General features: G+C 44.2%; 1 protein-coding gene across 1 annotated transcript in view; it reads right to left on the reverse strand.

Moving 5' to 3' along the window:
- Window positions 1-9,010: 9,010 nt before the first annotated feature.
- Window positions 9,011-18,534, reverse strand: part of LOC135893058 (olfactory receptor 5V1-like) — a 34,809-nt gene continuing 25,285 nt past the window's right edge. Inside the window, exon 4 of the mRNA XM_065420848.1 lies at window positions 9,011-9,966. Coding sequence (XP_065276920.1) covers window positions 9,011-9,966 — 956 coding nt within the window. The remainder of the gene's footprint in view (window positions 9,967-18,534) is intronic.

The raw sequence follows: 18,534 nt of genomic DNA on the forward strand, positions 1-18,534 counted from the left end.
ACTTAGAAATACAGACAACATCCTACATGACAGATTGCTTATTTAGGACATAAACATAACTTGAAAATTATTGTGATTTTATCTACAAGATTGGCAATGAAACAGTCCAAATATAGGTGTGTGTGTGTGCTTAAAAAGTAATAACGATCTCACCTCTATCCTTACAGAACTATTAACTGATTATTAAACCTTGCAGAAATATGGCCTATTATTTCTCAGATGAGGTTGCATTGTACATATTATTATTATTACTCATTTTCTAGATGAAAATCTGTGGCAGAGACAGACAATAACTTGCCCAAGGTCACACAAAGAACCAGTGGCATAGCTTGAATTATAACCTTGGAGTCATGATCCAAAGTCCAATCCATTACAACCTACACTCCTCCTAGAACCAGGAACAGAACCCATAATTCCTAGCTCCCAGCCCTTTCACTCTAACCCATTAAACACCACTCCTCACCCAAAGCCAGGGCTAGAACTTGCAAGTCCTGGCTCCCAGCCCCTCTCCATCTAACCAGTGAAGCCTATTCCCCTCCCCAAATCAGTGAAGAACCCAAGCCCTAGCTCCCAGCCCCCTCTGCTCTAACCCCACCCTCTACACAAAGATAGGCATAGAACCCAGAAGTCCTGGTTCTAGACTAATGCCTTAGTCTAATCATTAGACCCCACTTCTCTCCCAGAGCTGGGATAGAACCCAGGAGTCATAATGCCTGCTTCTATTTTCAGTCTCCTGGTACCACCCCAATTACAAAGTTCCAGGAACAGAATCCAAACTAAGCTGTATTTTCTTGTTTAGCCACTCAGCAAGTGCCTGTTTCAGTGTCAGTGTGTGGTTCATGGTGTTTTCTGTTTGAGCATATTTATTTGATTTCTGCATAGTTGTGTGTTAGTGTATCTGTATGCTGTATGTCAAGTATCAGAGGGGTAGCCGTGTTAGTCTGAATCTGTAAAAAGCAACAGAGGGTCCTGTGGCACCTTTAAGACTAACAGAAGTATTGGGAGCATAAGCTTTCATGGGTAAGAACCTCACTTCTTCAGATGCAAGATGTATGCTGTATGTGTGTCTATTAGATCTGGCCCTTGTAGGCCTCACTTGGTCTGGGTGGGCCCCGTAGTCAAGGGACAAGGCAAGAGATAAGCTATGTAAAAACAAGTTCAAGCAATAATTGGGTGGGCAGCTATGGCAAAGTTCATGTGGAAGGAGACTTAGTAGAGAGGGAGAAAACTAACAAAATACAAGGCGGGAACTAACCAAATAGGCTCTGTACATGTGACACATCAACAGGGCATGATACAAACAGGAACTGGTTCTAAAGTAACCTGACCACTCATAAAGTGCATGAAAATATGTAGATTGGAAGACTCATGCACAGGGTCACATTTGTATATAAAGTAACCAATATTATTTGAATTTGGGCTATATCCCTCAACCATCCCCTCCACATAAGTCCGATTAGATCTGTGTAAGTGTTAGTATACGCCAGTAAAAAAACCTGAGTGATGAGTCCTAATTAGAGCTGAATTCTTGGGATCCATGAGGCTAAGGGCTGGAGAGAAATTCCAGTAGCCTATGCACAAAGATCCACCTATTTAATTAAAGGTGTGATTTAAAACTCGTTTAGATGCCACAGGAAGCAACTCTGGGTTCGGTTCTGTTCAATATCTTCATCAATGATTGCGATTATGGCATAGAGAGTACACTTATAAAGTTTGCAGACAATACCAACCTGGAAGGGGCCGCAAGAATTTTGGAGGATAGGATTACAATTCAAAACGATCTGGACAAATTTGAGAAATAGTCTGAAGTAAATAGAATGAAATTCTATAAGGACAAATGCAAAGTGCTCCACTTAGGGAATAACAATCAGGTCCACATGTACAAAATGGGAAATGACTGCCTAGGAAGGAGTACTGTGGAACAGGATCCGGCAGTTGTAGTGGATCACAAGCAAAATATGAGTCAACAGTCTAACACTGTTGCAAAATAAACAAACATCTTTCTGGGATGTATCATCAGGAGTGTTTAAGCAAGGCACGAGAAGTAATTCTTCCATTCTACTCCATCCTAATTAGGCCTCCACTGGAATATTGTGTCCAGTTCTGGGCGCCACATCTCAGGAAAGTGTGGACAAATTGGAGAAAGTCCAGAGAAGAGCAACAAAAATGATTAAAGGTGTAGAAAACATGAACTGTGAGGGAAGATTGAAAGAATTGGGATTGTTTAGTCTGGACAAGAGGAGACTGAGAGGGGACATGGTAAGAGTTTTTAAGTACATAAAAGGTTACTACAAGGAGGAGCCAGGTAAATTGTTTTTATTAACCTCTGAGGACAGGAGAAGAAGCAATGGGCTTAAATAGAAGCCAAGGCAGGTTAGACTGTATATTAGGGAAAATGTCAGGGTGGTTAAGCACTGCAATAAATTGTCTACGGAGGTTGTGGAATCTCCATCATTGAAGATTTTTAAGAGCAGGTTGCACAAAGACCTGTCAGGGATGGTCTAGATAATACTTAGTACCACCTTGAGTACAGGAGAATGGAATTGATGACCACTGGAGGCCCCTTGCAGTCCTACAATACTATGATTCTACTTTCACAGGCTGAATTTTACTCCATGGACAGTATCTAAACAGGGCAGCCCTCTCTTATTTAGACACTCGAGAGTACCTGGTTGTGTGTTTGTATCTGAGGGTACGTCTATACTTACTTCCTGGTCCGGATGTAAGCGATCGATCTTCTGGGATCGATTTATCGCGTCTTGTCTAGACGCGATAAATCGATCCGGGATCGATCCCGGAAGTGCTTGCCATCGACGCCGGTACTCCAGCTCAGTGAGAGGAGTACGCGGCATCGACGGGGGAGCCTGCCTGCAGCGTCTGGACCCGCGGTAAGTTCGGACTAAGGTACTTTGAATTCAGCTACGTTATTAACGTAGCTGAATTTGCGTACCTTAGTCCGAAGTGGGGGGTTAGTGTGGACCAGGCCCGAGTGTTTGGATGCTGTTGGTTGGATATTGAGTGTGTGAGTGCCTATCTGTTAGTTGTGTGACTGCATATGAGAGCTTGTGTACTCTTTAGACATTGATTGTGTGAGCCTGTTTTTGTGGGCTGTATTTTTTTCTGATTACATAAGAACATAAGAATGACCATACTAGGTCAGACCAAAGGTCCATCTATCCCTGTCTCCCAACAGTGGCCAATGGCAGGTGCCACAGAGGTAATGAACAGAACAGGTAATCATCAAGTGATCCATCCCCTGTCACTCATTCCCATCTTCTGGCAAACAGAAGCTAGGGACACCATCCCTGCCCATCCTGGCTAATAGCCATTGATGGACCTATCTTCCATGAATTTATTTAGTTCTTTTTTGAACCATGTTATGGTCTTGGCCTTCACAACATCCTCTGGCAAGGAGTTCCACAGATTGACTGTGCGTTGTGTGAAGAAATACTTCCTTTTGTTTGTTTTAAACCTGCTGCCTATTAATTTCATTTGGTGACCCCTGATTGTGTTTCTACATGTGGTAGTGCATTCTTCTCTGTGTGTTTGACTATGCATTTGTGTATAAGCATAGGGTTGTGTGTGGTTGTTTGGACTTAGTTCCTGGGGATCTCTGGGGTGAGGATGGCAACCTGACATCAGCTTCCTGCCTTTACTGGTACAAAATCTGTGAGTAAAACAGGCCTAATGATTGAGTGTCTGTTTTCTAACTCCCCTTGGCTCTTTAATCACTAGAGGCAGTTGCCAAATGCTCTTCTTTGCCTGGAGGAGAACAAGACCTCTGTCTCTATCCAACCTCATCAAAGGCGTGTGAAACTGAAGTGCAGATTAATCCACCTCAATGGGGTATTAACTCCCATTCAGTCAACTCCTTCAGTCACTGAAGGATGAAATCAAATCCATGTTAGAATTGGATGCAATTTAGAGACTGGTATGGAGATGAAGGGCTAAGACTTCAGACTGTGATTCCACAAATACAAATACATCTCAAAACAATTTTGAAGCCAAAGACTTCCTTTCTAGGGAAGCTTTCAGGTAGAAAGGTTCTTGTATATTTGTTTCCCAGAGTGAAACCATATAGATCATATAAACTAGCAGTTTTCACTGACTTTACTAAAAATTGATAAATGACACTATTTTTACATAGCAATACAGACAACATCCTACATGACAGTTCTGTATTTTTAGGCAGATTGTTTATTTAGGACATGACATAACCATAAATCGAAAATTGTTGTGATTGTATATACAAGATCAGCAATGAAACAATCCAAACATAGGTATGTGTGTTTAATAAGTAATAACAATCTCACCACTATCCCTACAGAACCAGGGCCGGCTCTAGTTTTTTTGCTGCCCTCCAGAGTTGGGTGTCGCAGCCCCGTGCCGGCAGGAGCAAGCAGCGGGTGTTGGGGGGGGGGGGAGAGGGCTGCCCAGTCCCTCCAGCCAGGCCACAATCACCTCCGCTCCCCCGGCGCCAATCCCAGTCTGAAATGGCTGTAGCAGCCCTGCCCACGGTCCCACATCTTGCTATGCAGCGCGGGGAGGGGAGGAGGCTCTGAGAGCAGGGCTGTGGCCCGGCTCCCACACTGGCCTAGGGCCCCCGTGGCTGGAGGGGCAGCGGACCCCGGGGAGCCTGGCTTGGGGCAGCCTCAGCAACACCCCAGAGTCCCGGGCGGTCACCCCGTGGCGTGGCTGGGGACAGAGCCAGCCGGGCGGGGGGCACCACCTGTAGCTCTCATGCGGAGCGAGCTGGGGCAGCTGTGGGGTTCGGCTGCCGGGGCCCAGGGCAGAGCAGCCAGCGGCTGGTGATCACAGGGCAGCATGCCCAGGCCTCCCGCTCCCCGGGACCCCCACGAGCTGGCCGCAGGCTCAGCCTGTGCAGCAGCACGAGTTTGGCTCAGCCCAGGCTGCCACTCCGCTCCCCTTCCCTCCCCGGGCAGGAGGCAGTGCAGGGGGGAGGAGGCGGAGGCAGGGACAAGCCGAGGAGGAGCCCGCAGCCGGCGCTGGAGGAGCGGCCCGCCCGCCCGGCCACCATGTTCCACTGCCACCCCCTACTCTCCGCGACTGGGGCAGGGCCGTGCTACCGGCTCCTGCCTGGGGGGTGCTGCCCGTGGGAGAGCGGCGGGGACATGCTCCCCACTGAGCCAGCTCCCCCTGTCCTGATGCACAGCCTTGGCGGCACCCAGTCAGAGAACAACAGGGCAGTCAGGATCCAGCCTAGGACACTGCCTCAGGACGGAGTTGGGGCCCCAGCATTATGCCGCCCCTGGTAATTTGCTGCCCCAAGCACCTGCTTGTTTTGCTGGTGCCTAGAGCCGCCCCTGTACAGAACTATTAACTGATTATTAAACTTTGCAGAAATATTACCTTTTAATTTTCAGATGAGGTTTCTCTGTACATATTATTATCCCTCTATTGTCAAGATGGAAAACTGCTGTACAGAGATGGACAGTAATTTGCTCAAGATCACACCAAAAAGAACCAGCTGCATACCTTAAATTATAACCTTGGAGGTGTGATCCCAAGTACTGTTCTCTACACCCCACTCTCCTCCCAGAACCAGGGATTCCTCACAGCCAGCCCTTTCATTCTAACCCATTAAATACCACACCTCAGCCAGAGCCAGGGCTAGAAGCCCCAGCTCCCAGCCCATCTCCATCTAACCAATGAAGTCTATTCACCAAATAGAGCTAGTGATAAGACCCAGACCCCTCTGCTATAAACCCCAAGACCACACACAGATAGGCATAGAACCCAGGAGTCCTGGCTCCCAGACACGTCAATCTAACCACTAGATACTCCCTTCCCTCCCAGAGCTGGGATAGAACCCAGGTATCATATTGCCTACTCCTATTTTAAGTCCCCTCATGCCACCCCAATTATACAGCTCCAGGAGCAGAATCCAACCCAGGATTTGTATTGCTCTTAGCCACTCAGCAAGTGCATGTTTCTATGTCAGTGTGTGGTTCATGGTGTTTCTATATGTGGGAGTGCATGACTCTGTGTGTGTTTGACTGTGTCTTTGTGTGACACTGTTTAGATAAAGTTCCTGGGTATCTCTGGGGTAAGGATGGCAGGCTAACATCAGCTTCCTCTCTGTACAGGTATAAAATCTATGAGTAGACTAGCCTTCTCTGTTCTAACTTCCCTGGGGTCTTTAATCACCAGACGTAGTTGCCAAATGCTCTTCATTGCCTGAAGGGGAACAATAGCTCTGTCTCTATCCAGCCATATCAAAGGAGCATGAACCTGAACTGCTGATTAATCCACTTCAATGGGGTGTTAACTCCCTCTCAGCTAGCTCTTTCAGTCCCTGAGGGAGGGACTCAAATCCATGTTAGAATTGGATGCAATTTAGAGACTAGGGTGGGTAAAAGAAATCAAGATTCCAAAATGTAATGCCACAGGGACCAACCCCTCTGAACAGAACAACTCTGAGCCAAAGTCTTTCCTGTGCATGGGAGGTTTCTTGAAGTGTGTGAAGGTGAAATTCAAATGCCAAATAACCAGCAGTTTTCACTGACTTACTTTTCTAAATTATTATAAATATCACTCTTTTTACTTAAAAATAAATACAGACAACATCCCACGTGACAGATCCTGTATTTATAACTGGTTGTTATGTTTATGACATTAACTTAACTTGAAAATCCTTGTGTATTTTAAATACAAGTTCAGCAATGAAACTGTCCTAGTAAAACTGTGAGTGTGCATGTTAAAAATAATAATAATGTTATAAAATCTTGCTCTGAGCATATCACTCCATTCAGCCTACAGAAATGTTACCAATTATTAAACTTTGCAGAAATCTGTCCTGACTATTAATTCCATATGAGTTGTCTGCTCTATACATATTATATTTTCCCTCAATTGTCCAGGTGGAAAATTGTGGCCCAGAGAAGGAAAGTAACTTGCCCAGGGTCATATAAAGAACGAGTGGCATACGTGGAATTAGAACTCTGAAGTCCTGTCCTATGCTCTAACCCACTAGACCCCACTCCCCTCCCAGAGCTAGGAATAGAACCCAGCCCCCAATTCTCTAACTCCCTAAGCCCCACTCCCCCACCAGAGATGGCAATAGAAACCAGTAGTGCTGACTCCCAGCCCTCCCATTTTAACCATTAGACCCCACTGTCCTCCCAGAGCCAGAACCCAGGAGTCCTGATGTCCGCACCTGTGTTCAGTCTCCTAGTACCAGCCTAATTAAACACCATATTTCTGGTTCCAGAAGCACCTAACCACTTTAAATAATAAACATCTCATTCCCACACCCTTTAGACCAACGGGCACAAAATCATAGGCATTGCCAGATGGGACCAGACCCAAGGTCCATATAGCCCAGGATCCTGTCTATGAGAGGTCCCAGCCCCAGGTGGTGTAGAGGAGAGTAGGAGCCATCAAGTAGCAGATGGGAAATAATCCTCCTCCCCCCCCAGTTAATCTCACTTTGGTCTCTAATAGAAAGAGATCAGCTTCAGCCCTGAAGCAGGAGGTTTCATATCCCTACCAGACTGTTTGATAACTCTGGAGGCACAACTTAATGACTAAGATCCTTCAACAGTGCAGAAATGATGAGCTAGGGTAGGCCCAGTTAATGCCAGCAAGCATCCCACACCCCAAGTTCCTTGCCAATCTGACCTGGGGGCAAATGCCTTCCTGACCCCAAATCTGAGTTTTGAGCACATGAGCAAGACACACCTACCCACCACTGAAAACAGAGGATTCTCCTTCCTACCCCAGAGCATGGGTCCACCCCAACTACTATCCTGTCTCCAGCTGTGTCTGCTCTCTGATGCTTTGCAGGAAGGTGAGCCCTGCACCCACCTGCTCAGATTGGGAAAAATCCTTCCTGACCCCATATGAGACCCTGAAGCATGAGATTGGATTGGTCATTATTAGGCTGGGATTTTCATTGGTAAATATTTCCATCAATAATAATCTAAATGTACAGATAAACAACGTGAGAAAAATTCTGCTTGAGATCTTAGCGTTTGATTTAAGGCTATTGAATTTGTGCATTTTGACATGTGCTGTTGACAATCTCTGTTTTAACAGCTGCGGGATGTTGTTGTCTGCCCCTCTGTTGTTCACCACCCACATAATTTCCCATCACTGTCAAAATCTATAATTATGGGGGGGAAATCTTAGAAATAAACATCCATTGAAATTATACAAATTAAAAATCAAATTCTACCAAGGGTGGCCAACCTGAGCCTGAGAAGGAGTCAGAATTTACCAATGTACATTGCCAAAGAGCCACAGTAATACATCAGCTCACCAGCTCTCCCTGCCATAAGCCCCCAGTGCCTCCCGTCCTCTGGCAGCCCTGCCAGTCAGCACCTCCCTCTCCCTCCCTGTGCCTCCCACCCACCAGGATCAACTGTTTTGCAGTGCAAGGGAGGCTCTGGGAGGGAGGAGCGAGGGCACGGCAGGCTCAGGGGAAGGGGCGGGGGTCTTGGGGGAAGGGGTGGAGTGGGGTCAGGGCCAGGGCCGGGCAGAGCAGGGGGTTGAGCAGTGAGCACCCCCCACCACATTGGAAAGTTTGTGCCTGTAGCTCCATCCCCAGAGTCAGTGCCTGTACAAGGAGCTGCGTATTAACCTCTGATCTGGAGCCACAGGTTGGTCACCCCTGAAATTCTACCAAGTCTAATCATTATCATGATACAACTACAAGTGTTAAGAGAAATGTAGCCAATTCTCTTCGCCACATGGTCCATTAAGGAAGGGGATAAATGAGGGAAAGGGACACAATTCCCAATAGGGGGGAGGAATAGCTCAGTGGTTTGAGCATTGGCCTGCTAAACCCAGGGTTGTGAGTTCAATCTTGGAGAGGGCCACTTAGGGATCTAGGCCAAAATCAGTATTTGGTCCTGCTAGTGAAGGCAGGGGGCTGGACTTGATGATCTTTCAGGATCCCTTCCACTTCTACAAGATAGGCGTATCTCCATAATTTATCTTTGTTATTTAAGGTGTAGATGGGACCAGTGTTGACATTCCCCTAGGGCTCTCATGTTTTCAGAGAGGAATTTTTTTGCCCTATTGCATGTTTCAGAACTGCCTTCACCTCCTTGTTCCTCAGGCAGTATATGAGGGGGTTCAGCATGGGTGTGACAACATTGTAGAGCACAGAAGCCAGGGTGTCTACATACAAGGGGTGTCCAGAGCTGGGCCGGTTATAATTGAACATGCACGTGGTGTAGAACAAGGTGACCACGGCCAGGTGGGAGGCGCAGGTGGAGAAGGCCTTCCGCTGGGCCTGGGCAAAGCGGATCTGTAGGACAGCCCTGGCGATGGCCACGTAGGACACCACGATGCAGAGGAAGGGAATGGCGCCAAGCAGCACTGTCACGGCCAGCAGCACCACCTTGTTGAGGGAGGTGTCCGAGCAGGAGAGTTTCAGGAGCTGGGGGATGTCGCAGAACAGATGGGTGATGTGGTGGGAGGCACAGAAAGGCAGGACAGAGGTGAGGCCCGTATGCAGGGCCGAGTTGAGAAGGCCGCAGGTCCAGGAGGCCACCGCCAGCTGCAGGCAAGTCTTTCTGCTCATGAGGGCGGCATAGCGCAGCGGGTGGCAAATAGCCAGGTAGCGGTCGTAGGCCATGATGGCTAGGAGGATGCACTCGACTCCCACGAAGGTGATGAGGAAGAAGAGCTGGGTAAAGCAGGCCTTGAAGGAAATGGCCTTCTCCTCTTCCAGGAGGTTATTCAGCATCTGGGGCAGTGTGACAGAGATGTAGCAGATGTCTAGGAAGGATAAGTTCTGGAGGAAATAGTACATAGGGGTTTGGAGGCCAGAGTCTAGCCGAACAATGATCAGTATCATCCCATTGCCAACCAGAGCTGTGAGGTACACAGCCAGGAGTGCCACAAAGACCAATTTGTGCTGTTCTGGGAAAGTAGAGAAGCCCAGGAGCGTGAAACCCAGCTCAGCTGTCCAATTCCCCATCTCCTGCTCGGCTGCATCTGCAAGGGAAGAGGATGAATTATTAATTTAGTGCATCGCTTCAAGAAGCCAAATAGATCTTCCAAAAGTGATGAGTGACTTTGGTGCCCAACTTTTGAGACACCTTTTAAAGGGCTTGAGATTACAGGCCCCCTGCCTGGAGTTGTAGCCCTTTGGCTTCAGCTTTTGTAGGACTGATGAATGAAATTGTTTTTAATTGTTCACTTTATTAATGCAACTTCATAAGTAAAGTTTTATGAATGAAACAATATTCATTCATAAAACCGGTTACCCCAATAACTGGCTAAATAACAATTCAGATGCCTGTTAAGAGCCATAGCTGTTCAGTCAGCTGCCTCTGTAAGTTTCACTATCAATCCAATTCCTGCTTAAATCACTGAGACTTGCACTGTTTCAGTAGTGTAACTTCTGTTCACCATTTACTATACTTGTCTATATTGTAACTTCTGTTCACTATTTGCCATATTGTAATTCAAACCCCATTTTAAAATGCTTACTCCATTTTGTAAGGGCTTGCTGCAACCTTCATTTTTGCAAACCCTGGTGTAATCTTATTAGTTTAGTTTAAATGTGTGAATGAGGTATGTATGAATGATGGAATCAACCTCCAGCCCCAGCCTGTCCTGATTAAATAGAGTTCAAACATCAACGGCTGAAGCTGCAGACAAGAGCCCTAACAAAGTAAGAAGAATCCACCCTAAAAAGAAAAGGTACAATAGAAGAAAAATCAAAGCCCGGTCCCAGGCTGAAAGTCATGTCTGCAATTGACGGGTGATCAATCACCAAACCCAGAGGCAGCGTGACACAGCAAGACCTATAGACTCTGGATTCAAACTAAAGCCTACAAAAAGGATGGGTGAGATAAAAAACTTTGGGAGAAGGGTAACATTCTGCTGCCAACATGGAAGGGTATCGGTGCATGCCCAACAGAGACCCAGCTCGTCCTTGTGCCCGGCTCTCCTGGCCAGTTAGCCGCCACAAGCTACGAACCCAAGCTGCAAACTCAAGCCACAGACTCAAGCAGTACTGGTAACTATGCAGCAGCTGCAGAACATCTGATGGATGTGTGTGTGTGTAAATGTGTGTGTAAGTGTATAGGTATTAGGTATAATGTGTGTGTATAAGAAATAAGTAGTAACAGAAATAAGTAGCCAAACAACGTTATTTACTGTTATCTTTTATAGTATTATTATATTTACAATAAATGTGGCATCTTTGCCTTATCCCTCTTAATAAGATCCTGCTGGTTTTTATTGGTACAACACTTTTCTCTGCTCAGCCCCCCCCCCCCCCCCCCGGTGGCAGTGGGGCTTTGTCTTTACCCCACACACACCCAGGATGGCAGGGATCGGGCAGCCTCAGGCTTCAGTCCCCCCTCCTGGGGTTTTGTAGTAATTTTTTTTGTCAGATGGGGGACGTGGTGCAATGAAGTTTGAGAACCCCTGACCTAGAGGTTGCCTCCCTGACCATCTTGGCTATACACCAGGAACTTCCTGAATTTTTTTCCGAACCCATTTATTCTTTTGGCCTTCACGACATCCTCTGGCAATGAGTTCCACCTATTGACTGTGCGTAGTGTGAAGAACTACTTCCTTTTGTTTGTTTTAAATCTGCTGCCTATTCATTTCATTGGGTGACCACGGGTTCTTGTGTTATGTGAAGGGGTAAGTAACATTCCCTATTCACTTTCTCCACACTAGTCATGATTTTATAGACCTCCATCATATGCCCCCTTAGTCGTCTTTTTTCCAAGCTGAACAGTCCCAGTCTTTTTAATCTTTTCCTCATATGGAAGCTCTTTCCCAACCCCTAATCATTTTCATTGCCCTTTTCTGTATCTTTTCAAATTCTAATATATCTTTTTAAAATGGGGAAACCAGAACCGCATTCAATATTCAAGGAGTGGGTGTACCATGGATTTATATAGTGGCATTATGATATTTTCTGTCTTATTATCTATCCCTTTCCTAATGGTTCCTAACATTCCGTTTGCTTTCCTGATGGCTGCTGCACATTGAGTGGATCTTTTCAGAGAACTCTCCACACTGACTCCACAATTGACTAATAACAGCTAATTTAGATCCCATCATTTTGTATTTATAGTTGGAATTATGTTTTCCCATGTGCGTTACTTTGCATTTAACAACATTGTACAGGGAAGTACCAGAAAACAATAAGACAATATTGACCAGTGACTTCCATTTATTGGTATTACTTTAAGCATTCCTCACTCACCCATCACTACACTCGCATTCCTATGGAACAGATCACTTGCTCTTGGGTCTTCTTTGTTGCCCAATACTCAGCACCATACATTAAAAATAGATGGAGCACCTTTTTATAGACTTTCCCTTTTAATCTCATTAGTATCTTCCTGTCACATAGTACACCACTTCTCTCTCTGCATTTAAGTCAGGGCTTTACTATTCTAGTTCTAATTTCATCCTCCATCCATTCCCCGATACTTGAACCCAGATAATTAACTAGTGGGTAAAATAGGACTAAAGGTATCTCTACACTGCAATCACACATTCCGTGATTGCAGTGTGGAAACACCCGTAGGCTCCTAAGTCACTCATATGCTTATAAAGATTTTACCCTTGAGCTTAACAACATTGAAATCATCTTGAATAAAGACAGAGCAGTAAAGGAAACTTACCAAAGTGCAACATGCAGTCTTCAGGTGGCTTATGATGATTGTTTTCTTCCTCTCTTTGTCTTGATAAAATAATTAAGGGCTGAAGTACCCACTAATTTGAGAAGGGCTCTGTTTTTGAATGGCCGGTTTGGGATCCGAGGGGCCTGATTTTCAGATGTACAGTGCTAGGTATCCACAAATGCGGAGCCTATGGGAGTTTAGATAATATCATAATGGGTGGTATAGAAAATCCTAAAATGGGGACCGAGGGAATGGGGCTGGGGTGTGGAGATAGATAGATAGATAGATAGATAGATAGATAGATAGATAGATAGATAGATAGATAATCCAAATTTACCAGTAACTCTCACAGTGTTGACAAAATGCCTATTTCCAGACAGTTTGCACAAAATAATCTGCAATGTACAAAAGAAAACAGATCTGCACAGGACTGATTCTAATTTTGTTACATATCAAAAGTTCTTGTAAACCACCAGCTCTTTGCAACGGCTTAGGGAGCAGGATATAAACACACTGGGCACCACTGGGGTTGAATCACACAGGGCTCATTATGTTCACAAACAAAAAACAAATGTGAGAAAAGAATTGTGTTCTTTGATTGAACCCAGAGTGCCACGAGTCCCTGGTTGTGGCACAGACAGGTGCACCAGAGGCCAGAAACATTTTGATCATTATTTCAGTGTGTCTGAAAGTAACACAAATCCCAGTCAATTAAGTTGTTTGGCATTAAATTAAGTTTCTTCCCACTACAGCTGGTCAAAAAAAAAAACAACCAACCCTGATGAAACAGTTTTCCAAACAAAAATGATGCTTTGTCAAAATTGAACTATTTGCTGGGATTAGGGTGACCAGATGTTCCAATTTTATAGGGACAGTCCTGATTTTTGGGTCTTTTTCTTATATAGGCTCCCATTCCCTGTCCCGATTTTTCACATTTGCTGTCTGGTCACCCTAGCTGGGATTTTGACAATATTTTGGACAGAAAACTTTTGAAACAATTCAAAAGCGAACCGGAGGATTTCCCTTTGGTTTCATTTTGACTTTTCCATATTAATATAATAATATATTAATAAAATTACACTTTCAACACTATCAACATGAAGCATTTGAATAGGGTCATTTCCCCGTTTCCAAATCAATTTTTTTCAGAATTTCCAGTTCGTGAACATTTCCAAATTTTGACTCTTTATTCTAATTTGTGATGAAAATATATTTTGAGATGCTGGAATTTCCCCTGGGATGGAAATTCCCTTTTCCAGGTCTCTGTGCTTGCCATACCTGGTATTTCCGGATTCAACAGAGGAACTTAAATGAACTTGTTGAGAACCCCACCACTTAGCAGGCACTATTGTGTCCCTCTTTAGGATAGATGGAGTCACACTGAAAGTTACACGTTAACCTAGAGAAGAGCTGACTGAATACTTGACTTTTTTTTTTTTTCAGTTCAGCAAAATTGGTTAAAAAATTTGGTTTGGGTTGAATAAAATATTTAGTTTTTGAACATACCTAAACACACACACACCTAAACACACACACACACACATGCATATACTCATACACACTCATGCATACACACACACAGAGACATGCTGCACATACAGGCACATTTACCCCCCCCCCCCCAATTTTCATGATTTTGACTTTTTTTTCCCGTTCCACAGCAGGGTACACCAACGACCTTCCAATGTCTTTTGTGAAAACATGTGTCCCACCCTAAAATAGCTGAAAGCTAGTTGGGGAATTCATCTAGCAAGCAGGAGACCCAGTGTATCCTATGGGGTCAGACTATACGAATAAGTATTTAGTATTTAATAAAATTAGGGATAAGGAAGTAATGCAAGAAGACCAAACCTAAAAGACATTAGCTTAAGAATGTAGCATAAATTAGGCCTATTAAATTAGCAGAGGTAAAGTGACCAGCAGCAACCCAAAGACATAAAATGGCATATAGTATAATTTCTCAATGACATAATTTTGCAGAGATTGTGCATAAAATGCTGAATAGTAATCACAGGAATGAAGCTGATATCAGTTTGAGTACATAAGTACAGCCATACTGGGTCAGAGCAAAGTCCATCTAGCCCAGTATCCTTTCTTCCGACAGTGGTCAATCCCAGGTGCCCCAGAGGGAATGAACAGAATAGGTAATCATCAAGTGATCCATCCCCTGTCGCCCATTCCCAGCTTCTGGCAAACAGAGGCTAGGGACACCATCCCTGCCCATCCTGGCTAATAGCCATTGATGGATCTATCCTCCATGAATTTATCTAGGGTTTTTTGAACACTGTTATAGTCTTGGCCTTCACAACAGCCTCCGGCAAGGAGTTCCACAGGTTAACTGAGCATTGTATGAAAAAATACTTCTTGTTGTTTGTTTTAAACCTGCTGCCTATTAATTTCATTGGGTGGCCCCTAGTTCTTGTGTTATGAGAAGGAGTAAATAACATTTCCTTATTTACTTTCTCCACACCAATCATGATTTTATAGACCTCTATCATATCTCCCCTTAGTCGTCTCTTTTCCTAACTGAAAAGTCCCAGTCTTATTAATCTCTCCTCTTACAGCAGCCATTCCATACCCTTAATCATTTTTGTTGCCCTTTTCTGAATCTTTTCCAATTCCAGTATATCTTTTTTGAGGTGAGGATGACCACATCTGCATGCAGTATTCAAGATGTGGGCATACCATGGATTTATATAGAGGCAATATGTTATTTTCTGTCTTATTATCTATTCCTTTCTTATTGATTCTCAACATTCTGATGGCTTTTTTGACTGCCGCTGCACACTGAGTGGATGTTTTCAGAGAACTATCCACAATGACTCCAAGATCTCTTTCTTGAGTGGGAACAGCTAATTTAGACCCCTTCATTTTGTATGTAGAGTTGGGATTATGTTTTCCAATGTGCAGTGCTTTGCATTTATTAACATTGAATTTCATCGCCCATTTTGTTGCCCAGTCACCCAGTTTTGAGAGATCCTTTTGTAGCTCTTCGCAGTCTGCCTGGGACTTAACTATAGATTCATAGATTCATAGATTCTAGGACTGGAAGGGACCTCGAGAGGTCATCGAGTCCAGTCCCCTGCCCGCATGGCAGGACCAAATACTGTCTAGACCATCCCTGATAGACATTTATCTAACCTACTCTTAAATATCTCCAGAGATGGAGATTCCACAACCTCCCTAGGCAATTTATGCCAGTGTTTAACCACCCTGACAGTTAGGAACTTTTTCCTAATGTCCAACCTAGACCTCCCTTGCTGCAGTTTAAGCCCATTGCTTCTTGTTCTATCCTTAGAGGCTAAGGTGAACAAGTTTTCTCCCTCCTCCTTATGACACCATTTTAGATACCTGAAAACTGCTATCATGTCCCCTCTCAGTCTTCTCTTTTCCAAACTAAACAAACCCAATTCTTTCAGCCTTCCTTCATAGGTCATGTTCTCAAGACCTTGAATCATTCTTGTTGCTCTTCTCTGGACCCTTTCCAATTTCTCCACATCTTTCTTGAAATGCGGTGCCCAAAACTGGACACAATACTCCAGCTGAGGCCTAACCAGAGCAGAGTAGAGCGGAAGAATGACTTCTCGTGTCTTGCTCACAACACACCTGTTAATACATCCCAGAATCATGTTTGCTTTTTTTGCAACAGCATCACACTGTTGACTCATATTTAGCTTGTGGTCCACTATAACCCCTAGATCCCTTTCTGCCGTACTCCTTCCTAGACAGTCTCTTCCCATTCTGTATGTGTGAAACTGATTTTTTCTTCCTAAGTGGAGCACTTTGCATTTGTCTTTGTTAAACTTCATCCTGTTTACCTCAGACCATTTCTCCAATTTGTCCAGATCATTTTGAATTATGACCCTGTCCTCCAAAGCAGTTGCAATCCCTCCCAGTTTGGTATCATCCGCAAACTTAATAAGCGTACTTTCTATGCCAATATCTAAGTCATTAATGAAGATATTGAACAGAGCCGGTCCCAAAACAGACCCCTGCAGAACCCCACTCGTTATGCCTTTCCAGCAGGATTAGGAACCATTAATAACAACTCTCTGAGTACGGTTATCCAGCCAGTTATACACCCACCTTATAGTAGCCCCATCTAAATTGTATTTGCCTAGTTTATCGATAAGAATATCATGCGAGACCGTATCAAATGCCTTACTAAAGTCTAGGTATACCACATCCACAGCTTCTCCCTTATCCACAAGACTCGTTATCCTATCGAAGAAAGCTATCAGATTGGTTTGACATGATTTGTTCTTTACAAATCCATGCTCGCTATTCCCTATCACCTTACCACCTTCCAAGTGTTTGCAGATGATTTCCTTAATTACTTGCTCCATTATCTTCCCTGGCACAGAAGTTAAACTAACTGGTCTGTAGTTTCCTGGGTTGTTTTTATTTCCCTTTTTATAGATGGGCACTATATTTGCCCTTTTCCAGTCTTCTGGAATCTCTCCCGTCTCCCATGATTTTCCAAAGATAATAGCTAGAGGCTCAGATACCTCCTCTGTTAGCTCCTTGAGTATTCTAGGATGCATTTCATCAGGCCCTGGTGACTTGCAGGCATCTAACTTTTCTAAGTGATTTTTAACTTGTTCTTTTTTTATTTTATCTGCTAAACCTACCCCCTTCCCATTAGCATTCACTAGGTTAGGCATTCCTTCAGACTTCTCGGTGAAGACCGAAACAAAGAAGTCATTAAGCATCTCTGCCATTTCCAAGTTTCCTGTTACTGTTTCTCCCTCTTCACTAAGCAGTGGGCCTACCCTGTCTTTGGTCTTCCTCTTGCTTCTAATGTATTGATAAAAAGTCTTCTTGTTTCCCTTTATTCCCGTAGCTAGTTTGAGCTCATTTTGTGCCTTTGCCTTTCTAATCTTGCCCCTGCATTCCTGTGTTGTTTGCCTATATTCATCCTTTGTAATCTGTCCTAGTTTCCATTTTTTATATGACTCCTTTTTATTTTTTAGATCATGCAAGATCTCGTGGTTAAGCCAAGGTGGTCTTTTGCCACATTTTCTATCTTTCCTAACCAGCGGAATAGCTTGCTTTTGGGCCCTTAATAGCGTCCCTTTGAAAAACTGCCAACTCTCCTCAGTTGTTTTTCCCCTCAGTCTTGATTCCCATGGGACCTTACCTATCAGCTCTCTGAGCTTACCAAAATCCGCCTTCCTGAAATCCATTGTCTCTATTTTGCTGTTCTCCCGTCTACCCTTCCTTAGAATTGCAAACTCTATGATTTCATGATCACTTTCACCCAGGCTGCCTTCTACTTTCAAATTCTCAACGAGTTCCTCCCTATTTGTTAAAATCAAGTCTAGAACAGCTTCCCCCCTAGTAGCTTTTTCAACCTTCTGAAATAAAAAGTTGTCTGCAATGCAGTCCAAGAATTTGTTGGATAGTCTGTGCCCCGCTGTGTTATTTTCCCAACATATATCCGGATAGTTGAAGTCCCCCATCACCACCAAATCTTGGGGTTTGGATGATTTTGTTAGTTGTTTAAAAAAAGCCTCATCCACCTCTTCCACCTGGTTAGGTGGCCTGTAGTAGACTCCTAGCATGACATCACCCTTGTTTTTTACCCCTTTTAGCCTAACCCAGAGACTCTCAACACTTCCATCTCCTATGTCCATCTCTACCTCAGTCCAAGTGTGTACATTTTTAATATATAAGGCAACACCTCCTCCCTTTTTCACCTGTCTATCCTTCCTGAGCAAGCTGTACCCATCCACACCAACATTCCAATCATGTGTATTATCCCACCAAGTTTCAGTGATGCCAACAATGTCATAGTTGTATTTATTTATTAGCACTTCCAGTTCTTCCTGCTTATTACCCATCTTGAGTAGTTTTGTATCATCTGTAAATTTTGCCACCACACGGTTTACCCCTTTCCCCAGATCAT

The sequence above is a fragment of the Emys orbicularis genome, chromosome 21, assembly GCF_028017835.1.
Source record: "Emys orbicularis isolate rEmyOrb1 chromosome 21, rEmyOrb1.hap1, whole genome shotgun sequence".
Taxonomy (NCBI): Eukaryota; Metazoa; Chordata; order Testudines; family Emydidae; genus Emys; species Emys orbicularis.